General features: G+C 51.8%; 1 protein-coding gene across 8 annotated transcripts in view; it reads left to right on the top strand.

Annotated features, from left to right (window-relative positions):
- The window catches only part of GRIK4 (glutamate ionotropic receptor kainate type subunit 4), a 410,580-nt gene that overhangs the window by 234,229 nt on the left and 150,784 nt on the right, over window positions 1-25,567 (top strand). For 7 of the 8 annotated variants that reach the window (XM_059415278.1, XM_059415269.1, XM_059415287.1 and 4 more), the window contains 3 exons: window positions 3,781-3,945; window positions 15,783-15,880; window positions 20,411-20,576. In XM_059415278.1, the coding sequence (XP_059271261.1) occupies window positions 3,781-3,945; window positions 15,783-15,880; window positions 20,411-20,576 (429 nt within the window). The remainder of the gene's footprint in view (window positions 1-3,780; window positions 3,946-15,782; window positions 15,881-20,410; window positions 20,577-25,567) is intronic. The other variant, XM_059415295.1, reaches the window with a different exon arrangement.

Here is a 25,567-nt window from a genome sequence, read left to right as displayed (position 1 = left end):
CAAGGCGCTGTCTCTAAATGTCGTTGCATTGGGGGCTAAGGTTTCGACATGTGAATGCGGAGGTGGGCGGGGGGCAATATTCAGTCCACGGCACGTGTCCTCAGTGCACACTGTTCAAGAAGAGAGCACACAACCCTGAAACAGACTACTGGGTGTGCGGTGCCTCCTGTGGTTTAGGTGTGGTTGTGCCCTTTGTTACTGATGGGACAGAGGCAAGACCGGTGTCGAAAGCCTAAATGACCCCATTAAAGCATTACTGAAGTAAATCCCCTCCCCTGCCAGAGGGCTGAGCTCCTTCCTAGTGTGACGGGAGACATGGGCATTTTCTGAGAGATTATTTTATTACTTATTTTATTGCAAGCGATATCCTAATATTTAAAGATCATATGGTCCAAAGAGAAGAATGCCCCCTCGTCTAGAAATCTCGCGGGGCTTGGGAGCATTAGCTAGGGGAATGTCCAGAGGCCCAAGGTCCTGCCTGTTAAGTGTTTCAGAGTTGATTTGACTTGGTGACACTTTCTTTCCTTCTGGAGGCTGCCAAGCTCATGTGCTCCACTGCGATGAATGGAACTGTGTCCTCCCAAAATTCATGTGTTGAAATCCTAGCCCCATCCCCAACCCTGCCACAGATAGCTTTGTATTACGAGGCAGGACCTTGGGGGAAGCATTCTGTTTAGGTGAGGTCATGAGGGTGATGGGGCCTTCAGGATAGGATGAATGCCCTTAGAAGATTCCAGAGAATGTTGTCCCTTTCTTTCCACCCTATGAGGACCATGTGAGAGGGCAGAGGTCCGCAAATCAGGAAGCAGGTCCATCGTCGAACCCAATTCTGCCTGCACCCTGATCTCAGGTCCCCCCACCTCCATCCAGAACTGGGAGAAATGTTTGCTGTATAAGCCATCCAGTTTATGGTATTTTGTGGCCGCAGCCTGAACTAAGACACCCCTCCCTAGTACACCCCCTTCTCAGCAGCAAATCCTGACGAAGACAAGTTTTACTAGAAGGAAGATAAGACTTGGTTCTGGGTAGAGGGTCTGCATGAGGCCGACCTGGGGTCACCTTCCGTCTCTCCCCCTCACCAGCGCTGTGAATGTGAGCACGTCCCTTGACCTCTCTGACCATTTTCTCATCTCCAAGGGAGGATAACAGGAGGAACGCGCTCATCTCAGAGTCATTACAGAGATTAAGTGAGCCCATATCCACTCAGCACTTATGCTAATGTCACGGGATAAATGTGGGCCTGTTCACATAAAACTCAAGTGTCAGGGATTCCGTCCCTCTTTCTCATGACTTGTGTGTGATGGTTATACCAATTCCTGACATTGCCGATGCCTCTTTTCTATGTTTTAGGGTTAGACTAATGACTTCTATTTTATTTTTAACAGCGAAACATTTTTTCCCCCATATCAAGTCTCCCGTGGAACCCCAGTATCCAAAACTGATAGGTGTGGAGGTGTGCTTGTTGAAGCTGGTGGGGGCTTGGGACGGACCCCCATGTGGTCTCTCCCTCTGCTTCCTAATGGAGCCCAGGGCCCTCCAAGGAACACCATTTAAGAATTACTTTTACAGGGCACCTGCGTGGCTCAGTGGGTTAAAGCCTCTGCCTTCGGCTCAGGTCATGATCCCAGGCCCCGCATCGGGCTCTCTGCTCAGCGGGGAGCCTGCTTCCCTTCCTCTCTCTCTGCCTGCCTCTCTGTCTACTTGTGATCTCTGTCAAATAAATAAAAAAATCTTAAAAAAAAAAATCACTTCTACAGGCTGCCCTACTTCCTTTCTCTTCCCAGAGTCTTCCTCCTGGGACATCGTAGCACAATATTTTAGGTGTCTGCTTCCCGCGGAATCTTGTCATCCTGGTCTCACTTTCCTGAGGTTACTTGGGTAGTTACTTTGGGTGTCCTCAGTCTCATCAATCACACGTGTGTAGCTCTTTGGGCCGCTCTTACAGGTGGTGATCACTCCAGGTGTGTGAGGATTTTGCTGCGTAATTCCCAGAAGCCCACTTGAATGGCAGGTCTTGGGATGCGCCTCTGTTATCCAACGTGTGGCCCAACCGATGTCAGTGAAATGGGACTTTTATCATCCAGCAAGGCTGTGCATATAAACACATCCACACATCACGGGGGGAGAAAGGCTTTGTAATATTCTGTGTCCCGGATTTCGGGTTGGAAAATGGGTCACAGTAGGTGTGGGAGAGGTGTACAGAAAAGACAGCATGGGACCTGGGTCTCTTCTGTCCACGCCAGCCGCAAAGATTTCACATGTCGGCGAAACCCATTTGGATCGATACCCCATGTTGCTCTTCTGAGCCTTCAACCTCTGAAAGATAAGCTTGATATTTCTTCTTCTTTTTTTTCTGTAAGAGCTTTATTAAAGTGTAATTCATATGCCACATGATTCACCCATTTAAGACATACAACTCAGTGGTTTTTAGTGTATTCACAGAGTCAGCATCCCCAAAAGAACCACTGTGTATGCATTAGTAGTCACCCCCCCATTTGTCTCAGTTTTCCCACCACTGCCACTAGGCAACCACTGATCTACTTTCTATCTCCGTGGATTTGCCTTACTGGAAATTTCTTACCAATGGGATCATCCCGTGTTTTTTTGCGTCCGGCTTCTTTCACTTAACATCACGTTTTCAAGGTTCATCCGTGTGGTGGCCCTTGTGAGTCCTTCGTTCTTTTGTCTTGTTGAACACTGTCCCATTGTATGGACACACCACATTGGTCATATTCATTCATGGTGACGGGCACTTGGATTTTCCAAACTTTTGAGTTGTTACACAGAGTACTGTGACGAGCATATATGCACAAGTTTTTGTAGAGATCTGCAGAGATTTGCAGTCTTGTGACTTCCTCTACCAAGAGAACGAAGCCTACCCAGAGCTAGGTTTGTTGAGCCTTTTGGGTACTGTGCCAAGCACCTCACGCAGACTTTCAGGTTATCTTCACGATGGCCCAAGGAGTGGGCTCTCTCCCCATTCTACAAGCGAGGGAACGGGTCTCAGAGCTGCTGCGGGGTGGACCTGGGATCTGAACACAGGTCTCTAGGCTTCCAGAACTCTTACCTTTAATGCTGCTTCTGGAAGATGGGCAGCTCGTGGAACTAAATGACTCCAACCACTCATTTCAAGTTACACCAGTCAAATGCGTGTGATGTGTCGCTTACAGACATTATCTTACTGAATCCTCACACCACCAAGGCCCTGAGGTTGTCTTCCTACTCTTCATGCTCAGGGAAGAAAAGAAGTTCCGAGACCCTGCCTGGCCCACCAGCCGACATGGTTCCTCAGCGTCCGAGCCTGGAGAGCTGGTGTGCGGCCGAATGTGCCACGACTCCCCCTGTCGTGCCTGGTCTCTTTTCCCCGTCTCCTGTCTCAGGGAGAGTCCTGCACATGCCCAGAATACCATTTTCCAAGGACGGCCCCTGTGTCCCTTCCTTTGCACGTGTGTGCCTGTGTGTGCGTGTCGGCGTACCTCCAAGCATGTCACCACATCTGGGTCTGGTACACATAGACCCCGGTGGCCTGCTGTGACATCTCGGGGTTTCTGAGGTGGATAGGAGCATTGGAATTCATGGCCACGCATGGCTACGAACCAAGACCCTCAGCATGTGGAGGACTTGCTTTTGGACTAGTTCCAAGAACGGCACGGAGGCGGAGGGGAGGGGAGGCGGGGAGATGCCTGGCAGAGGTGGCAGTGGGGGGGAGAGGAGAGACTGGAGAAAGAGGAGGTAACAGGAGAGGGTACCAACTGTCTCCGTGTGGTTGCCTGCCCACAGCTGCTATCTTGGATGACCCCATGGAGTGCAGCAGAGGGGAGCGGCTCTCCATCACCCTGGCCAAGAACCGCATCAACCGCGCTCCTGAGAGGCTGGGCAAGGCCAAGGTCGAAGTGGACATCTTTGAGCTTCTCAGAGACAGCGAGTACGAGACTGCAGAAACCAGTACGTAGAATGAGCAGGGCTGCCCTCTGCTTTCCCTGCTAGCAAGAGGGGTGAGGTAGTGGGAGCTACACCCGTCCCCAGGCCTGTGGTTAGAGATTTTCTGGACAGGGGCAGAAACATGCACCAGCAGGCCCCGAAGGGCACAGTCTGGGGGAGATCCCCAGTTGTTGTTGCCAAGTGTGTGTGGAGTAGAATTAAGACAGGATGCTCATTCATTCATTCATTCATTCACACACTCATTCATTCCTTCATCTATGGATTCATTCATCTCCTGGATGTATTATACACAAACCCCTGAATGAAACCTTGTGCGTGATTAAGAAGAGGGGTGTAGCCAGCTTGGGGGAGGTCACTTAGTCAACGCACATCTGATCACCTATCTTGCTTATTTGTGTGGAGGGCAGCACTGTGGGACTTGGGATGGAGTTTGACCGCTCTGTGGGTAACCTTGGACAAATTACATATCCCTGTTTAACCTCAATCTCTTCATCTGCAAAATGGGAATGCTAGGCTCTCTTTTGCCAATCTTATAGGTTGTTGTGGGGTTTAAAGGATGCGAAATATAGCAAAATCTTCTGTCAGTTGCAGGGGTTTACAGACATATACAGTAGGGCACTCAGATCCCACGTGTGGAGCCCCTACCATGTGCAGGGTACTGCTTTTAATTCTACCAACACAAGAGTTAAGTGTTCTTGTCCCCACCTTCACAAGAGAAGCTGAAGCTCAAAGACGATAAATAACTTGCCCATCCACAGAGAGAGTCAAGGGCTGAGCCGGTGCTGAACCCTGGAGTCCTGAGCTCATGCTGCAAGGCCGCACCGAGGCCACCATGACCTCCCTGGAATTCCCTGGTGTGTTGCTGGCTTCACCTTGACAACTTTCCAGGCTGAGCTTCCCCAGTCAGTGGGCCGGTGACTCAGAGCCGAGCTGGCCATGAACAACCCCGGTGCAGAAGGAGGGAGAGGAGCCCCTCAGCCTGGAGAGGCGATAGGTCTCTTTCCTAAGATTCCGCCCCATCTCCTCCCTTTGTCACGCATTTTAACCTCAATGGCAAAAACAGACAAAAAGACAAACAACTTGCTCAGGTATATATTGAGACAGCTGGTCTTCTGGGGCAGGAGAGGAGGATTCAGCAGTGCTCTGATCTCACATTAGTGCTGTGAGAGAAGAGACACACCCCACCGGCCCGAGTGCAGTAGGTAGGGTGTCCTGTGGATCCAGACAGAGCAGGAAGGGAGGAAGACAGCAGCCCTGTCTCTGCCTTGGGGACAGTGCAGAGAACAAGGTAGACACAGAGGCTGCTGTCCGCTGGCTCGCAGTCTCTCCCCTGTGTGTGCATCAGCGGCAGCTTCCGTTAGCATCTCTTGGTTTGCATTTCCAAGGTAGAGGATCTGCTGGGTCCAGCTCATCTTGCACGGCCGATCTCACCAGTCACAGGTGTTGGCCAGACAGGCCTAATAGCTATGAGCGTCCAGGCTTAGGGACCAAGGATGGGTTCCTGCCCTACAGAACAGGACTGGTGAGACCAGATGGATCAGTGGACACAGTTTCGTCCCAATGGGGGAATGGAGGCAGAACAGGTGCCTGAAATAGCCACACACTTATTCAGTCAATCAGGTAATACATATGTAGTGAACACCAGCTATACTCTGTTCTAGGCCTGGGGGATTCAGCAAGGAGCTGGTAGAAATCCTCGCTGGCAGAGAGATGAAATTCTAGCACAATGGAAGTAAGATTCCAATTTCTCTGCATCTTCTGAATGAGATCAGAAATACCAGTGATGACAACTTGTGAATCTCCTCGTCTGATCTGTGGTGGTTCCTTGTCCAGAAGGACAGGTCTCTGACAAGGGGCCAGATTCCTAGATAGTGCTGTAGAGTGTTCTTCCAGAAGCCAGCTCCGAGCCCCTTCCTTCTCTTGGGTTCTTTGGGGTTTCCCTGGTGGAGCAGAGAGCACAGATCGTGCACTGGGATTGGAGGTCTTTACCACATGTAAATTTCCTCTCCCGGTGACCCAGGCAGCCTGGCTTCTTAAAGTCAATACTTCTAAAATATTAAGCCAGATGAATCAGGGGAATAAAAGAAACTGATATTTTTATTCCACGTTCGAGAGCTTTGGGGCATCTTTTTCATGCCCTTCTTTTAGGCGCCAAGTATTTTTATGAGCTTGTAACCCTTGGTTCAGCTTTTACATCTCAATGTGTTTGAGGCATGATTAGCATTTGTTAGAAACAGGGCTTCTGGATCTTTCTACCCCAAAGGCCTTTCATCTGAAGCCAGAGCTGTTCCCCCACAGTGGATTTTAAATACCACCCAGATAGTTCACAGGAAGGTTCCAGCCCAGCCATTTCCCTCCCAAAATAAGGGAGAGAACGGGCAAGTGCTATTGGCTGAAGCCAGGCGGGGACTGGACTTCTCAGTGGCAGTGTTGGGGGAAGGAGAAAGCAGGGAGACGGGGTCCCTGGATCAGGGAGGGACAATAGCTCTACGATGCCTGCTTTGGGGCATCTGTGTTACAAAGAGCAAAAACATGGATTTTAGGATCAGACTGGCCACCTTTAAACCCTAGCTCTACGATTTACTAGCTATGGGACAGTGGACAAGACGCCGACCCTTTTGTACTACAGTTTCCACGCTGATAAGATGAGGGTAATGGTGACACCTCTTACTGGGGTCTTCTGGAGCACACCACAGGACAACGGCGAGGCGCCTTGCTTCAGGCGTGGGACTGGCATTCTGTAGGCAGCTGCTGTGGACTTGGCTGTTGGCTCCCCCCGCCTCCTCTGAGCAGGCTTCCTCCCCCGCATCTGCCTCTCTCCTCTGTTCAAAGTTCAGCCTTCCGTACACAGCAGCCCTGTCTGCCTCCCAGCTCTCCCCACGTGGCCTGTCTTCATGTCAGCTCCCCTCCTGAGGTGGGAGAGGACATCGTAACTGGACATCCCCTTTCTCTTTCCAGTTCTCAGGGCTTGATGCCTCTGACAGCGTCGAGCCTTTGGGCAGTGCCGTGGGCCACCCAAAGCCAGCTGCTGCTCTGTATCTGGGGCTGTGTTTTCCCCAGGTTAGGGGCCCAGGGCTAATTTGCATTATTAACTTCAAAGGATCTGAGTCAGTCTGGGCTCCTGAACAGCGACCCCAACCTCACACCTGTCACCCCAGGCCAGGTACTCTGCTTCCAGCGGACCAAGGAGACCCTGGCGGTGATGTTCTTGGTTGTGGAGAGCTGAGGCGCTGCTCTAAGTTGGGATGGTAACATACCAGCAATGGGCAGTGGTACCTCCTTGCAACAATGGGTGAATTTGCAAAAGCTCTGTACGAATCGTGCTGTCATGATTCATGTTCGGGGAGGGAATATCAGTCGAGGGGAACAATGACTATTTCAAGAATCCAAGACAGCTAAGTGTAAAGCAACTGAAGACGCCGGCGTCCCGAGTTCCACCTCCTCATCTGATGATTCAGAACGAGGCTGGGAGGTGGGAAGTACCAGACGGGGTGTCATTAATAACAGCCCCGGACACCGGAAAGTTACAAGTACAAAATCACCTCCTACTGTATCTTGTTCACTTAGATGTTCATATAGTGGGTTTGTGTAAAGCGGGGGTCCTCCGTAAAGCTTCCTCAAACCCGAGACCGGGTCCCTGCACCTCCCTGCTCCTCTCACCATCGGCTCAGGCTTCTTGATGTCTGACTTCCTGACTCTCTCCTGACTCTCCGGCCGATCTGAAATAAGAGGGATGAACAACACCCATGAGGTCATCCCCTTCCTGCCTGGCCCTTTCCCTCCCAGCGACTGTATCTTATCTCCACCTCAGCCTTTCTCTGCAGGGAGGGTCCCGCGGGCCCTGCCCCCTCTCTGTCCCCTAGATCAGTGTGTCTCCCGCGGCTGCCGTATTGGACTTAACGGAGTGCCCACTCCCTTATCATCCAAACACCCGGAGGCACCTGCTCCTGCCAAAGCCAGTTTGAAGTTTAATTTACTGCAGAGCTAGAAGCGGGGGCCTCTGTGTCAACCGCTTGCCTCTGCCGAGGTTTGTCTCTGTGAGGCCAAGCATGCTATCAGCTGTCCACACAGCTTCCCCTGGAAACTCCAAGAACGCGCGGGTTATCCGGCCCCACGTGGCCTCTGGGTGCCTGGAGAGGAACCCGGCGTGTGGAGCTCTGGCTGCAAGCTTCCTCCTCCCGCATGAGCTCCCCGAGCTTCTCACAGGCTCCATGGCTGTGACCTCGGGTGGTCGGGAGCCACCTCTAGTACGAGAGGGTGAGCATCCCCCTGTCAGTTCAATAGAAAAGTCCAAGGCAGCATAAAGGGAGACGGTGAGAAGTCGCAAGAGAAAGTCACATGCGTAGTGATGAGTCACTCAACAAATATTCCTTGCTCCCCACTCTCTGAGCTCCCCACATCACGCATGCACAGTATGGACTCAGAAACACATTGGAATGCAGTGCTTAGAAATCGTCTTGTCCAACCACCTCATGGTTGGGGGTCAGATGGGGAAACTGAGGCTCATAGCCTTTAGCAGGAGGCAGTTAAAACCCAAACATCCGAAAAGTGACATAAAGTTAAGTAGCTCTGCTGTGTGGTTCAGACATGGGCAGAGCACGGTGGGAAATAGGGCTGAGGTATAGCCGGTGGTCAGGTAAAGCCTCTGGGGGGGACTGTAGAATGTTTAGTGGGTGGAGAGCAGGGAAGCAGGGTCTCAGGGCAGGAAGCCACAGTGTCTTGGGACACAGTGACAGATGGGCGTGGCTGGAGCAGAGAGGTTCTGTGGGGTGGTGGGGAAGCCCAGGTTAGCAGTGTAGACCGGGACCAGGTTCTGGAGTTGGACACACCAGGATCCTAATCCTGGCTCTACCAGCACCTCGGGCTTACCTTCTGTGCCTCGCATTTGAGAATAATAATAGTTCTTTCTTTAAGAGGTTTTAATTTTTTTTTTAAAGATTTTATTTATTTGAGAGAGTGAAAGAGAGAACATGAGCAGGGGGAGGGTCAGAGGGAAAAGGAGAAGCAGGCTCCCTGCTGAGCGTGGAGCCCTGGGGCTCAGGCTCTATCCCAGAACCCCAGGACCCTGGGATCACGACCTGAGCCGAAGGCAGGTGCTTAACCGACCGGTGCTTAACCAGGAAGCCTGGTTTTCTGAGGATTAAATGAGATGAGGCACTTGTAAGACTTGGAGTGGTGCCGGATTTAGGGTGAACTCTTGATAAATTTTACACAGTAGCAGTAGTAGCAGAGGAATTCTTTTTTTTTTTTTTTTTAAAGATTTTATTTATTTATTTGACAGAGATCACAAGTAGGCAGAGAGGCAGGCAGAGAGAGAGAGAAAGAGGGAAGCAGGCTTCCTGCGGAGCAGAGAGCCCGATGCGGGGCTCGATCCCAGGACCCTGAGATCATGACCCGAGCCGAAGGCAGCAGCCCAAACCACTGAGCCACCCAGGCGCCCCTAGCAGAGGAATTCTTACAGTGAATCCTCCTCTCGGGATGATTACAAGGCTTCAGGGAGCTAGCGTGTCTACCAGCCTGGTGCCTGGTGCCCGGGACGCCCCAGTACATGCTCTCATGGTGGTCTGCGACCAGGCTGAGGGCTTGGAAGAGAATATCATTAGTGACGGGGGGGCTGATGGCAGTTGGTGCTCTCTGACCAGGGAGAACCCCACCACGGGGCATGAAGGGGCAGAGGTCTCACATTCTCTCTCTCCTGTGTCCCCTTTCTCAGCTCGGGGATCAGCAACCCCCCCCCCCCCATTCAGCCCACTGTCTGCTCTCTGGTGGGGTTTGAGAATGGACCACACTCCCACAGGCTCTGGTTCAGGTGAGGATACAGTTCTTCCAGGTGGATCGAGGTGATGGGAAGGATGCTGGGTTCTCCCAGCCCCCTCTGGCCCACCTCATTTTCAGCCCCCATTGGCGAGCCCTGTCCCCCACGGGGGCTCAGGGAGCTCTGAGTAGCTCCCTGGAAGTGCCCTGCCCACCCCACCCCCCCACCCAGGAGGCCCCTCCTGCCCTACAGGGTCTGGAATCTGTGGTGCCCATGGTTAACCCCTCTGTACTCTCTGCATCACAACCAGACCCTTCCTCTCCCTGGGAAGAATCAGAGAAGGACTTGGGATCCAGGCTGGAGCTGGTATCTTGAGGGGAAGAAATCCACCCCCCCCCTTATCACACCCCATTGTGGTCTTTTATTCCAGCACCTTCTCTGACCCTTGTCTTCTAGTGCCTCCGGTGGCTGGGAAACTTTGTTGCCATGGCAATGTCACTCATGTCTCCCCATTCCCTCTCTTTCGGGCTCCTGGGGAGGCAGAGATAGAATGTGTCGCCCCCCACTCCTGTCCCTCCCACAAACTGCTCAGGGCCCTCACGCAGATGTCTGGATCCCCGAAGTTTCAGAGCCGAGGCCCTTCATAAACAGTTTCCATTCGTGTTGAGCAGAGCAAACCTCATAGGGAACGAGAGAGTGATTCCCAGACCCCAGGAAATCCTCGGGCCATGGGGATTGGATCATAGTGGATCATTTCAATTCAGTTGAGCAAACATCTGTTGAGCAATTCCTTTTTGCCAGAGTCGAATAGATGCGACCCGAGCCCTCAAGGAGTTCCCAGTCCGGTGTGGGAGATGGGAGATGGACACTGAGAACAGAAGGCACATGTCCAGAAAGCTGCAAGGCTAGATGTTTTTAGAATCCAGAACTCTCCATATATTGGGAAAGTCATGAGGTGCATACACCATATCTTAAGTAACATCTCCAGGTGGGGCCTGGGGCAGAACCCCCCCAGCATACCTGTATTCAAATATTCACATACTATAAATAGCCTCACATCTGTTTAATAGATCAGATTTGCCACCAAATGAACTTGATGAAAATCATCGAGCTTCAGAGCCTTTTGGATTTTTGGAAATGGGAGTAAGAGATTTTAGCCTTCTATAAGAATTTATTTTTAGGAGAAGCTTCTCTCTATTGAAGCACAACATAATGAGCCAGCTTGGGGTGGAAGCTGGCCAAGAATTCAGAGAACAGGGAAGCTGATGGGCCTCAACAGCGCCAGCGTAGGGCTGACTCAGAGCCACAGAGAGATGTGCATAGAAGGGGAAGGAGGGTTCTTCTTACATAGGGGCAAGATCTGAGTTGGGCACTGGAGGATCAATAGGAGTTTTCCAAGTGAGAGGGTAAAAGAGGGCCTAGACCATGGTCTGGGGGTGCTAATGGTGCTAATGGACTCCTTCTCATAAAAGTGCTTCTATTCTTTTTTTTAAGATTTATTTATTTATTTGAGAGAGAGAGAAAGCACATGCTCAGGCAAGGGGAGGGGCAAGAGGAGAGGGAGAGAATCTCAGGCAGACTCCCTGAGATCATGGCCTGAGCCAAAACCAAGAGTCGGCCACTCACATGACTGAGCCACCCAGGTCCCCCACAGAAAAGTGTTTTAAAATGAGTAAAATAAAATAGGATGACCAAGGAAACCAGTTACATGAAAATACGGTTAAAATATTTTTCTAATGATATATAAATAAATGTGCTTCTTTATTAATGTATTAAATAGCCAAGCCTAGCAACAGGTCCAACGGCTAGCCTGATTTTGAAATAATAAAACGATCTCCTAAGATTATCTCTAGCACTGCAGGGTGGCAGGAAAGCATTTGTGATGTTTGCTGGCGACAAAGTCAGAGGTGCTGGTAACTTACCGTGGTTTATTTCCTATGTTCAAAATGGAAGGAAATGGCAGAGTTCAGTTAGGAGAAAAAAAAGTGATGTCATTTTTCTCCCCCCTCCAAAGTGCTCACAGGCCACTGACTTCTACCCCCAGATCTGAGGCAGCAGATTAAGAATCCCTGGTTGGGTCAGGGAGAGCTACCGGGGAACAGGCTCGAGAAGGAAAGTAGGAAGGAGCCGGGCGAAGGAGCCAGAAGCAAAATGGGAGAAAGTTCTGGAAAAGTAGTATCTTGAGGGGATCCCATACATTTGGATTTTACTTGCTTCTCAGAAGAAATTTTTCTTATGACAAGTTATGAAAGGAATACATGTGCATTATAAAAAGTAAAGGGGAAGAAAAGGGAGAAGAAAATCATTCCGAGTCAGCAGTCCCCATGAACGTCCAACCTCATGAGCCATGGGAGGCTGCACAGTACCGGGCTTAGCGTGCTGACCCCGGGCCCAGGGACTGAGGGTGGGAATCCTGACTCTGACCTTCAACCTTTTTGTCCTATTTTCTCGTCCATAAAAGGAAGTAATAGTTCCAACCTCATCAGGTCGTTCTAAGAACTAAGTAAGTCCATTTGTACGAAGTGCTTAGAATGGGCCATAATTAGCATTCAGGAAATGTGGGCTTTTGTAATATCTTCTGGTCATTCCTGAGCTCATAACTGGTTTTTGTATTTACTTCATTGCAGCGTTCCTATCTCTCTACATATAATTTTATACCCTGCTTCTTTCTTTTCATATTATTTCATAAATATTTTTAATACTGTTATAAACCGCTCATAAGCATTTTAAACACCTAAGCAGTATTTCATGTGGGTATATGACCCACACTTTAGGTAAGTATTCCCTTAGGATTGGACCCTTAGATTATTTCCAATTTCCCACGGAAAACGTGGAACAGGCTTCTGTGTGGTTCACCTGCTGTTTATCGAGCACGTAACCCCAAGTCAGGCCCTCTGCTAGGTATAGAGAACACAGATGTAAGTAGGACCAGCTTTCTGCCCTACAGCTACCACACACCTATGTTTTGGGTTTACAGTTTGTCTCACAGTCTGGAGAACGCATGGGAAGTGAAGAATTCTGGAGACGAGAGAAACCCCTTAGGAGGCAGGTGGCAAAAGGGGACGGACTTAGGACAGTCACAATGGGCATGGAAAGGAGGGGACGGTGGGCAAGCAGTTTGGGGGGTCAGAACCCAGCCGCCGGTGGGGTACAGTGTGTGGGTTCAGTGAGAGAAGCCAGGGGAAAGTCACAGGGGACTTCCGCTGGGAGCTTATGGAGCTAAGGGGGGTGGCGTGCAGTGATTCAAGGCTTTGTTGCCTAATCTCTGAGTTCAAGCCCAGCTCTGGCCTGTATTACCTGTGACCTTGAGCAAATTCTGTCAATGTTCTAAACCTCCATTTCCCCATCTGTAAAGAGGGGAAATACTGAATCTTCTTCCTAGAAGCATGACTGTCAAATCAGATTTTAAGTACCTGGCTCACGTGTTGCATGGGCATAAGAACGCTGTGTAGCATGTCAATGTCGTTCTAAGCACTTCAGGTCTATCAATTCGCTTTAATTCTCCCACCACCCCTACTGTTAGAATTGCCGTTCTAATGACGGGGGAGCAGTCCAGAGAGGTTTGGTAGCTTGCTCAGGGCCTCACAGCAAGAAATGACAGAGCCAGAACTCAAACCCATGCAGTCTTGTGTCAGAGTCCACGCTCTAAATGACTGTGTTTTCTCCCTCTCTGCCGTGGATGTGATGAGTCCCTGTGGCAATGTCCGGCAGGTGTTTGGAACAAGACTCTGTAACCCAGAACATAGGCCAGAGTGCAGGATCACCTGGGCAGGGACAAGAGTGGAGGTTAAGGCAAGGGTGACGTTGCCAAGGAGAGGGAGGCACGGATTGAACCTGGATTTAGCAGGTGGAGAAGGGAGAGGAGCTGACAAAGGCAGTGAGGAAGACTGACCAGAGACGCAGGCAAGAACCAGGGCTGGCTGGTGTTAGGAAATTCAAAGGAACAAGGCCATCATCAGCAATGATATAAATGCTGTAAAGAGTAGGGTGAGAACCACCAAGAAGTCCCTGATGACCTTGGGAAACAGATTCAGTAGAAAGAAATGGGGTGGGGACCTGCATTGGAGGGGTGGGAAGGGGTGCATGAAGTGAGCCGCGGGGAGGTGGGTGGCTTCAAGGGAACAGAATGAGCACCAGACAGGAAGGGGCCGGCACACTCGAATTTGGACACTGGCTCTGACCTGTGTGGGGTGCGTGACTTGGGAGGAGTCACTGGACAACCCTTGGATGCTCTTTCCTTGTTGGTAAAATCAGGAGCTAAGATCCAGCCATGAAGCTGTTGTCGCCTGACGGCTGATGACTAAGAACGTCTAGCAGGCAGTAGGAGCAAAGCTGGCTGAGATCATGTGGGTTAACTTACAGGGAAAGTGCTTGAACCGGGCAGAGCCCTCTTCGGAGATGGGCCTGTTCACCGTGGCTTTGTCACTGGGAATGGCTCTGACACAGTAGGGATGAGTCCCCTCCAGCACCCAGCCTCTCTCGAGATCTGTGGCATGGCAGGATCCATGCCCGAGCCTCAGGCTGGGAAAAGAGCTTGTAGATCTGCGGTTTTTGTGGTAAACACTAGGGTTTGGACTCTGAGGCGCTCCCCACCGCCTGTACCCCATGAGGGAGATTGCCTGGCCATGTGGGCCAATGGTGAGGACCGTACCCTAGGAGAAAGAGCAGGGGTGGCTTTGCGGCCGACTCAGCGAGGAAACTTGCACTGATCCCTTAACCTCAGTTTACTGACCTGGGAAATGGCTCGGCCTTACTCTTGACATGAGTAGGAAGAAAATGTGTCCAGAGACAAGCTTTGAGTTTTGCAGGGAGGAATGCCTTATAGCATGTCAGGGAAAGTCAGTGTATATCCCCTGGGGGCAACTCTTGGGTTCTGGTATCACAATGTATGTCCTGAGAATTATGACAGATTCTGTATGTCAGAACTTCCGACTTCTTCTCTCGTCCCTCCTTTCTTGGTCGCTAGTGTTTACAAATATGAGATTCTCTTCTCCTCTCCTGACCACACAGCCTATCTGTCCACTCATTCATCCAATGAATATGGGCTGGGCACCTAAAAAAAAACGTGTGCTGGCCACTGAGGAGGTGAGGAGTGGGTGTTCAGAGAGATGGATGGCTCAGCTCCTGCCCTGACGGGGTTTGAAATCTGGTGGGAGCTGAAAGTCACCTAAGCAATAAGCTGAAACAGACACGTTTGCCAGTGTCTTAGTTCAGAGGGACAGACCAGGGGCCTCGGGAGCCCAGGGGGAAGATTAATTCCACATAGAGGAGCCAGGGAAAGTGTGAGCAGGAGACATTTGAGGTGCTCTTTGACAGGAGAATGTCCAATGTAGAGGAAGGAAGGGCTCCTTCTCCACGGGGAAGCCCCAGAGTCAGGGAAGCAGGTGCACCAGGCCGGGGTCTAGGAGAACGGGAGTGGCAGAGGCGGTATTGAGACAGGAGACCCCCTCCTTGCCGCTCACTCTCTTTTTCTGCCTCTCCTTTTCTTTTTCTTCTCATGTCTCCCCTACTCCCTTTGGCTTTAGCGGAGTCTGACTTCTCCTCTCTTGTCTGCGTCCTCCTGCCCTCCCTTTGCACCCCTGCTTGTCTGCCTTTCTCCCTCCCCTTCCTCTTTACATTTGCTAGGCTAACAGATTGCACGGCGGGTGACTGTTCCGTGAACGGGGCCCTGCACCCCTGTGGCAGCCGTGCCTCGCTGTGCCTCCCAGGACCCACCCTGCCGGATGGAGTCTGCAGGTTCCCGCCATTAGCCTCTGTCCTTCAGTGACAGCCAAGACAATTTATACTCCCTGTTGGCTGTGGCCGTATGTTGTCATAACCTGGGCCATTTCCTCATTTAATACCGTCCATAAACTCCAATAAACCTGTCCCGGAGTCCCTTAGTCCAGAAAAGGAGAGGCACGGGGTTTGGAAGGATGGGAAGGTGGGAGGGGGAGACGTGGAGGCGGGGCTTAAGGTGAGGGTCCAACAGGTGAAGGTTGGACTTGAACCTGACACCCAAGCAGGGCACCTGGCCCCTGTCCCACCTGATGAGTGCCTTGTTTCCTTTCCCGCTGTCCACGCTCTGTCCCGTTGCTGGTTGCAGTGTGTCAGATCCTCCCCAAGGGGGTGGTCGCTGTCCTGGGACCCTCGTCCAGCCCAGCTTCCAGCTCCATCATCAGCAACATCTGCGGGGAGAAGGAGGTGAGTGCCCTATGGGGGTGGGGGGCCATGGGCAGGCTGGCAGCCTATGCCTCGGGCCCCAAAGTATCACGGATTCTCAAGGTCTAGAAGAGCCCATTTGGGCCTGGTAGGTGTTACCAATAACAACAACAACCAAACATTGAAAAAAAATAGTCCTTTGTTGGGCACTTTCTTTTCTAACAGAATTTTCTTTCTTTGTTTTTTTAAGACTTTATTTATTTATTTGATAGAAAGAGAGATATCACAAGTGGGCAGAGAGGCAGGCAGAGAGAGCGGGGGAAGCAGGCTCCCCGCTGAGCAGAGAGCCTGATGCAGGGCTCGATCCCAGGACCCTGAGATCATGACCTGAGCCAAAGGCAGAGGCTTAAACCACTGAGCCACCCAGGCACCCTTGTAATAGGATTTTCAAACCTCAAAGACCTCTGGGTCTTTGAGTCCCCAGAGGGCCCCTTGGTTGTGGTGGGGAGAGGGGAGAGGCTGTGGGGGATAGTGGTCCAGGGGCCACCAAGAGGGCGGGAGTCTGAGCTCCCCAGGAAGTTTTGAGACTATTTGTTTTGACACTGGGATTCTGGCAAAGAATGCCTTTGGGACTGCTACATCTTATTGCTAAAATAAAGTTGGAAACCTCTGTCTTATAAATTCTCTAGAATCTTCTTCCCCATTCACCAATTTCCGTGTTTACTTCTTCAGTCAGAGAAATCTTCCTCAGGTGTCCCCTCGGCCTGGAGCCTCTCTAGCGTCCGTGTGGAGCTCGTTTCCTCTGGCTCCAGTTCCGTGGGGGATAAAGACAGTCGGGGATGAGTTTCTGAGTAATAGCCTGCTCCCCGGTCCATCAGCTCTCTCCTTCCTCTTCCCCTGGAGAAAACAAACTCAGAAGTTTGTTTGTTGTTTAGCTCATTGCTGGAATCCTTCCTGGCTTCTAGCTTCTATCCGTCTTCCCCTTCACAGAAATCCCCGGGTTACAGTGGCAGAGTGTCCCTACAGGCTCTCTCTGGCCTCAAGGGCCTTCTAGCTGGGTCTCTCGAGGACAGATGGAGCTTGGTGGTGGGGGCGAGAGGTCAGGAGCCAGGGAGGAGGGCGGGCAGAGGGCCTGGGAAAGGAAGGACCAAGCTTGCACCTGTTCTGGAGCCTGGAGGCTCAGCCTTCCAGAAACATTAGCTTTGGGAGGCTCTGATTCTAGATCCCATTAGGATCTGATTCTAGAACCCACTGAAGGAACAGACTCTGCCTGAGCAAGCTGTCCCTATCCTACCCATTTGGGAACCTACCGCCTTGATGCTGGACCACTTCTCTTTATGACCCGTAGGCTTGGCCAGAGTCCCTAACGCTTGGGGCAGAATAGCTAATTTCCCTATTTCATGAAACCACTTTCAGAATCGTGACCTGCACTTTGAAGTGCTGGGAAGCCCTACTCCAGTCCCGTGGCTGGTTCTGCTCCCTTAGGACTGTAGGCTGGGCCCCCTGAACCTTTTCTGGCCGGGGCCAGGTCTCTGTTGACAGCCCCCATCCCTAGCCCCTCAGATGTCCTGAAAGATGACTCTTGACCCATCCCAGGCCAAAAAAGGAGCCTGGGCCCCCATCGCACCCCTTCCACCCACCCCCTTCTCACAGGCCTCACCCCCGGCCCCGCCCCGGAAAGTGGAGCTGATGTTTAATTTAACTCTTTCTTGCCACACTCCACGGAGCAGTCAGATCTGTGGCAGGCTGTTACTCCAGCAGCCGCTGGGATCCTCGCCGCCGAGTCCGGTTGCTAAGACTTCAGCACCCCCCCCCCCCCCCGTTTCCTCTTTTCTCCTCCCTCCCCGCCGCCCCCCATCACACTGCCTCGCCATTCCTTCCGGTCATCCCCCAACCCCCATTCCCCGATGGCCTCCTCATGGGCTTCAGTAGATGTTTTATATTAGCTGACACGTTTCCCTTAACCCCGTTTAGCATTTCAGGCGAGAGACAGGGACCCTGATTTACAGCCATCTCCCCGACCCTGCCACTCTGGCCCCTGTGCCGTTGACCTGCCAGCCAGGTCATGTTGCCCAGGGAACGGCCAGCCGGTTCCCCCTCCTTTGTCTGGTCATGTCCCTTCCAGAACAACCTTTCCTCTCCGTTCAGATTATGCATTTCTTTTTCATATTTTATGAGGCTGAACTGGCTCGCACTGATTCCCCTCCGCTCCAGGGAGAAGAAATGGAGTTCTCACCAAGGAGTCCGTTCCTTTAAATGCCGCTAACATCTCTATAGCCCCGTGGCCGGCTGGTTCTGCCTCACCTCTCCTTCCCCACACACCTCCATGGTGATGGGGACGGGACTGTTGGATGCATTTGCAATTGCAGATCAATTCTGGATTGATCTTTGTCCTAGAGAGAGAATCAGGGGGATTGGCCTGGGCCGTCCCTGCGCAGCCCCATCAGAGCAGCTGGCCGATCTTCCAGCAGCCTTCAAGGTGGCGGGCTGTGCTGGAGACGTCCCCCCGACTCCACTTGCTGGAGGAGCCCCTCATCACACACATCCCCTCACCCCCGCAGGGACAGCTTCAAGAGCTTTTGCAGGAGCCCCAAGATTTGGGGAGAAAGGGGAAAGGGAAGGAGAGAAGGCATTGCTGGGACACTTATGACATGTTAGGTCCTAAGCTGTCCACAAGCAGGCTCTCATTCTACCCTCCCAGAGATCCATGAAGCACCCATTGGTGTCTCCGTGCTAGGAAGCATAGACAGGTTAAGCAACTGACCCCAAATCATACAGCAGAACCTGGCTGAAAACCCAAGTGTATAACCTGTAAAACCCATTTGTCCTTCATTTGCCTGAGTATCCTTCCTGATCCATCTCTAGGGTCTGTGGCTTGAAAGGTATTTCTAAGGGTACATTCTGTTGGGGTGAGTTAGCTGGAGCCCTGCAGTCTGGATGGCCACGCACAGAAGGCCTGGGTCAGGGATGCTCAAACGTATAAGCTGATCGGTCTGGCCACCCCAGCCTCCCTTCCCTTGCTTGGCCTTGGACTCCGTCTTGGCCCTTTGTGACCTGTTTTTCCTTTCAAGGTGCATTTATTATTCCTTTTAGACAGATTGTGCGGGGTGGAAAATATAAGGAAGAAAGACCCTTTATGACAGTCCTCAGATCAACCTCAGTCTTCTAAGTCTTTTCTTGTAACTCACCAGGCTCTCTCCAGGACTGCATTTTTCAGTCTCTGCTGGAAAACATTGGTTGCCTTCTCTCTGTGGTGCGAGGGCTAATCCTGGTTGAAGGCAGGAATTTTCTCCCTAGTGTCTGCTAAGTCTTCCCCTCCTCCCCACCCCCGCCTCCAATCTCAGAGGAGCTCTGGTCTCTGGCTGACCTCTCCCAGGATCTTTTTGTTGTTTTGTTTTAATTTTTTTCTCTCCCAGAATCTTACTAGGACAAGGTGGCAGAATCCTATAGACACCATCTTAACATCCTTCCAGACTCTGGGCCAGCCCCAGCCAAGAAAATTTCTGCTGTCATTTCTAAATAACCGATTCCCAGAGCCAATGAACTCACCACCAGGAAGTTCTTCCTGCTCTCTACCCTCAGTCTTACTTGCTTTAACATCCTTCCAAACCCATGCTTGCTGCAACCTGGCCCTCCCCCAGGGTGCTGGTCCTATGGGAGGATGTGCACTGAGGTTTCCTGAGTCCATCTCCAATAGAGGTACCAGGTAGCTCTCCTGGCTCCGGGTACCAGGGATGAGAGAGACCAAATAAAATCAAGGTGGATGGCAGCTTATTACGCTTTAACTTTCCTATTACCTACCCGATAGCCTTAGCCACTGATAGAACAGCATCAGAGGCTGCTAATATTTCTTTGCAGGAGAAGAGAGGTAGGAGGCAGGGGCAGTGCCTCCGGAAATGTCGGTAACTGACACAGAGGGAAACTGACACTGTCCTAATGAAGCCAGAGCAGGTTTTTATTTACCTGGCTCCACTTGGAGGCTCTCTGGACGGCTTCTCAGCCTGCGACGCTCCCCACTCTGTGTGTGTGTATGCAGAGGGACCCATCCCAGGCTGTCACACAGGAAGTTGGTTGGGAGCTGGTTTGTACACACTTGTTGGCCAGGTGGGGCTGATGGGGCTCCTTTCTTAGTCCCCAGGGCAGTGTTTTTCTCTTTTTGCCGCCTCTGCTCTGATTTATTAGCTACCAATGAAATATTGTAAGGATTATGGCTTCGAGACACTTTTGTCTGGCTGCCTAGCTGCGGGCAGTTGCTCTGAGAATAAAGACCTATGACTTTGCCCTCTCGGGGCCACAGTCCCCCGTGCCAAGGTCCACAGGGCACTTATACAGGTCTCTGGCCAGAGGGCTTCTCATCCTGGGTGTTCCTATTTTAAGCATCGTGCAGGACTCATTCTTGCCTTCTTCCTCCGGCGTGGGTGTCCCGAGTCCCGCAAGCTCCATCTCCACCGGAGTGTGGCAAAGGCCTTCCCGAGAAGAATCCGCCGTCCACAGCCTCGTTTCCCTCATGGCTGCTTTCCTTTGCACTCATTCTGGATCCTCCCGGACACCTGTTTTTGCTGCTCCTCCCAGGTCCCTCATTTCAAAGTGGCCCCGGAGGAGTTTATCAAGTTCCAGTTCCAGCGATTCACAACCCTGAACCTCCACCCCAGCAACACGGACATCAGCGTGGCTGTCGCTGGGATCCTGAACTTCTTCAACTGTACCACCGCCTGCCTCATCTGTGCCAAAGCAGAATGTAAGCTTCCCCCGCCCCCGGCCCCCGCGCGGCCCCCCCCCCTGCCGCCCTGGTTCCCTTTGGGGTTTCCCCCCCCCCCCCCCCCCAGGGCTTTGCCCTTGGCTCTGGATCCGCCTGGTAGGGGAGGGCTCCCTCTGCTGGTGGGGGTGATGATCAGCAGCTTCAGGCATTCCCACGTGTCCTTGGCTGTTTGTGGTCTCTGTGTGTGTGTGTGTGTCTGTGAGAGAGAGAGACAGAGAGAGAGACAGAGAGAGACCGGGAGGGAGAGAGAGAGCGCGCCGTCCAGGAACACCCTTTGCCAGACATGGGCGGAACAGAGAGAACTGGGTTACAGGGAGACTGGCCAACATCCAAGCCTTTTTGCATCTGCAAACTCAATTCCCACATTTTCAGCCTCATTGTGAAGGATCTACAAAAAGAGAGAGAGAGGGAAAATGTAAAATTGGATGCATTTTGTACTTGACGGGCTGAAGAGCTTCTTCCCCTGGAGAGCGGGTTTTGCTGATGGAACAAGGTCCAAGGGCAATGCCTGATAAAGCATTTTTTTGCAAATGCAGGTTTTAGAAATACGGTTTCTCTGACTCTTAGACAATTTGTAACGTAAATTTAGTGTTTATGAGATTTAGCTAATTTGAGCCAGCATTTTCTAGCAAATCTGGGCATCTGTGTGCTCCCAGTGACAGCTGTGCACCCACATGTGGTCAGGCAGGTGCTGGGCCCTGCCTGTCCCTGGGGCCTTGTGCCTGAGCCCCAGGCATCTGCATCCCGTGTAGCTCTCCGGCAGGTCCTGGCAGGCTGCACTGGCCGACCTATGTCCTCTCCGTCGGGGCTCCTGTTCATGTGGGTTCTCAGATCTGCTCTGCCCGCTGGAGTCCCTTCTCCACCCGGAACCCCTCCAGCACCTGTAAACAACCACCCCCTCCCAGCCAAGGGACAAAACCACTTTCTTCACAAGGCATTTGCACCCAACTGCCTCTCTGTGATGGCCATTCAATTCACTTACTTGCATAAACACCGATTTGAGATTTACTCCGGGCTACCCCAGAGAGTAACTGAGCTCCAACTGTGTGTACTTTTTATATAGTTTATTTAATTATCACAATGATCCAGTGGGTTCGGAGGCGTTGGAGTTCCCCGTGTCAAAGTTGACTCAAACTCAAAATCCAATTCCTCGGTCTCACTGGCTCCCGGCAGACAGCACAGACCCAGAACATTTCCGCCATCAGAGAGAGTTCTATTGGACAGCCCTGCTTTAGATAGTGTTTTGTGGCTGAAATTTTAAAAAAAAGGGTGGGGGAGGAATGTTTGGATAAACACTTTACTCTGTTTCGCCTCATGGAGATTCACGGCACACATTAGCACAGACACACTGAGTTGTCCTGTGGCCAAAACACCTATTTACCTCTTCTCTCCGAATAGGATTGACCATAAGTCCCAAAGGGATACTGATCGAGAAGCCCACAGGATGCCAGTGTTTAATGGGGTTGAGGACCATGGCATCCCACCAGGTGGCCCTCCTCCTGTGGCGTCCTCCAACCCTGTAAGGTGGAACCCAACCACGGATTCTCCCCCTGGAAATTTCTGCCACATCCCCTCAGGCAGGACTCAACAAGAGTGCCCCATGCATACAGCGGGAATGTTAAGAGACAGAGGACAGGCCATCAGTCTCTCCCAGCAAAGATTCTCCTGCTGTGCAGGGTCCAGTGTCTGAGCAACCTGATGGGAAGTTCTTTCTTGTGTCTAGCCACAGTCCCCCTTGCTCGTAGGGCGGGTCCTGCTCTCTCTGCTTCAGCTCTTCCTGGCAAGTCAGTTGCTCATCTGTTTGCTGAGCATCTACTGTGTGCTGAGCTCTTCGCCTGATTCGGTTGCCTTGTAAGGCAGGGTTCTTTCCCTTAGAATCATGACCTTCCTTGACATGCATGACATTCATACAGTCCTGTGCAGACGGCAAAGCCCTTTCATGTACATTTTGCCATTTTATGCCCCTCCTTCCTAGTCATTCTAGAACCAAGAAAACAGTCTTGGAGCTGTTAAGGGACTTGCTTGAGGTCATACACAGCTGGTTTTACGTGGCAAACCATGACTCTCACTCAGGTCTTTTGAGTCAGGAGTTCCTCACCTCCCCTTCTGTCCTCCTCATTTGCACAGACAACTTCAGAGCAGTGGCTTAGGGCAGGCTCTGCCTGGCAGGTCCGGTGTCCTTTGAAGGGCAGAGATCTCTCCGGAGCAGCGTGTCCCCCTTGCTCCCTCAAGCAGGGTGCGGGATGGCTGAGCACAGACACAGTCCTGAAGAGGATGAGCCTGCTTGAGAGCCAGAGGGGCCAGGCCACCGCCCAGGCGGGACTCGTCAACCACACAGTGCTACCTCTTCTTGAAGAACTCATCCACTGTGGTTGCCCAGTGACTCCGGGCCCCACCTCCTGGGGCCCAGGGAAGGAAGGTAGGACAGAGCGGGAGAAGTTCAAGGGCAAAGAGGATTAAAATCTAATCAAAGGATGAAGAAATCAGGGGCTGAAGGGAAATGCAGCTCCGAGCTGGGGAGGAGGTGAGCTTCTGTCTTCCTTATTAATGCAGGGCCAAGAGATGCCGCATGTTGAATTAGAAACAGGCATCTAATTCTATTTTTCAGCCATCAAAATTAGGTATAACGGAGACCGTTCCACAGGGAACCCTACCACCTTTTTTCTTTCTTTCCAAAAGTAGAGTTTTAATAAGCAGGTTTTAGACCAAGTAGAGTTGTATTGTATTTTACATTATTTTTCTTTCATGGGATTAAAAATCAGGACGTCTGCATGTGCCTAGTTCTAATGAGGCCGGGGGGTGAAGGGAGATGTGGTGAGGGGTCCAGGCATGCTGTCCTGGGAGCCCCCGAATGGGGAGAGTCGAGGTTCCCCACCGTGGCCCCTGAGGCCCGTTTGGCGCCATCACCCAGCCTTGCCGCAAGACTACCTTTTGAGACTCTCAGGATGGACCCAGGGCCTTCAATTTCCTGTAGTCACAAGGACAACATGCTAGATATTTTCCTGGTATATTCGAGCGGACTCAAAGACTAATTTTTTTTAATGTTTGCATTGATGTTTCTAAGTATTTTAATGTCCTTTTTGTGGCTACGTGCCCTTCTCCCATCTGTTTAACACCTGTGTGACCTTGGGAGAGTAACATAGATACTCTCCAGCTTCCTGTTGTCTTATCTATGAAGTGGGAACCATGATGCCTCCCTTGCCGGATGGCCGAGGGGATTAAGTAGGACGAGATACCCAAAGAGCACGACACAGGGTCCATACCTGGGCAACAAGAGGCACACGTGAGTTTTTCTTTCCTTCCTTCCTTGGATCCCTTTCAAACAATACCAGGTCAGGACCTGGAGCAGAGTGACCAGAGTTCAGCACTGTCCTTCCATCGTCCCTGTGTTGGCTAAACTCTGCCCAGGTGGTTGGAGAGGAGCAGACTCTGATCTTGGGGAGGAAGTACAGTTGGAGAGAAGTCCAGAAGGGTGCAGTAAAAAAAAGAACCATCTTGGGAGCCAAAACAAGCTTCTCTACCATGCATGAGCTGTGTGATGTTAGACAGGTCACCGTACCTCTCTGAGTCTCAGTTCCCTTCTGCTAAAGTGGGAATAAGACTGCTTTTCAGGGCATCTGGGTGGAAGGTATCTGGCCCCAGAATATAATAAACATTTACTTATTTTACCCTGTGATCCTGGCTGTGGCAGCGGGGGCTCGGAGATGGGAGAGTAGGGCTGATACTCAGAGCCCCTTGTGAAAATGGTGGGACTCTAGAGGATCTTCCCCACACCAGCCTCAGGAGGCAACACGCTGTGGGAGGCCTTCTGCTGGGAGCAATACAAAAATTAATCATTTAGTGAGCACTCACTCTGCTACGGCTTTAGAAATTATCCCATTTGAGCCTCGTGATAACCATCTAATATGGACTTTATAAACATTCCTATTATCTGCATGAGGAAAAGGGAGATTAAGTCTTATTTTCAACACGCATGGTTCTTGTTTCCTCTTCTCCCTGCTTGTTTCAATGCTGTGGAAAAGACAGAAGAGAGGCACCATTTTTTCCCATTCTGTGGCTGGGTTGACGCCTTGCCATGCCAGCTCAAGTGGGGAATCAGAAGCCGGAAGCCAGAATCAGGAGACCTGGTTTGGGTCTTGGTCAGTCTCGGGTTTTCTAGCTCTATGATCTGTCACTGCACCCCTCCCACCAGGCACACCTGCCCTCCCCGAGCCCTGGGGGTGGGGGCCAGGGTGGGGTGTTCAATCAACCGTGTATGAGGAAACGTGAGAGACTGCTCAGGGCAGGGGCACCTGCTGAACCCCACTAGGGGAGGCACAAGCTGGAGACACGCTCCAAAGTTCGGAGGCAGTGGGAGCGCAGAAGCCACGCTCTTCCCACGCCAGCCCTTGTGTCAGAGAAGACGACGGGCTGCAGGGCCGAGCCAGGCAGAGCACGGTTTGCCCGTGAGCGGAAAATCTCACCTTCTCCCTCATTGCCTCTCTGTCTCCTCCTCTGTCTCGTGTGGTTTGGCCTCACAGGTCTGCCTGTTCCCAGGGCCAAGCCCAGCTGTGAGATGAGACAGACCCAGGAAGCAGGTGCCATGGGTCATTCAAGCCCTTGAACATGCTCTGTGTCCCTTCCCCATGGTGACTCCTTGGACTCTCATTCCCCGTCTCCCCGTCAGAATCTGCTCGTGGAAAAGGTCTGAAAGCCACACACCGTGAGGCACGAGGCCTGGCAGCAGGAAGGGGCATGAAGCGTTACTGGGTGTAGGGCAGTGCGGGCACAATGGCGAACCATGGCATCTCCCCAAATCCCCGCCACAGTCCCCCGAGGTCAGTTTTACATCCCCAGCCTCCAGCAAGATTTAAAAGTGCCGTCCCTCCCTGGAGAATTAGCATCTCCCTTAACCAGAGCCCACAGCCGAGGGAGTCCGCCAGTGGAGAGGGATAGATGCCAGTTGAAATGGGTGTTTATTCTTGTTTTTT

This window comes from Mustela nigripes, chromosome 1 (assembly GCF_022355385.1).
Source record: "Mustela nigripes isolate SB6536 chromosome 1, MUSNIG.SB6536, whole genome shotgun sequence".
NCBI classification, from domain to species: domain Eukaryota; kingdom Metazoa; phylum Chordata; class Mammalia; order Carnivora; family Mustelidae; genus Mustela; species Mustela nigripes.
The sequence above is the reverse complement of the archived record's forward strand: the minus strand, read 5'-3'. Positions and strand labels throughout refer to the sequence as shown.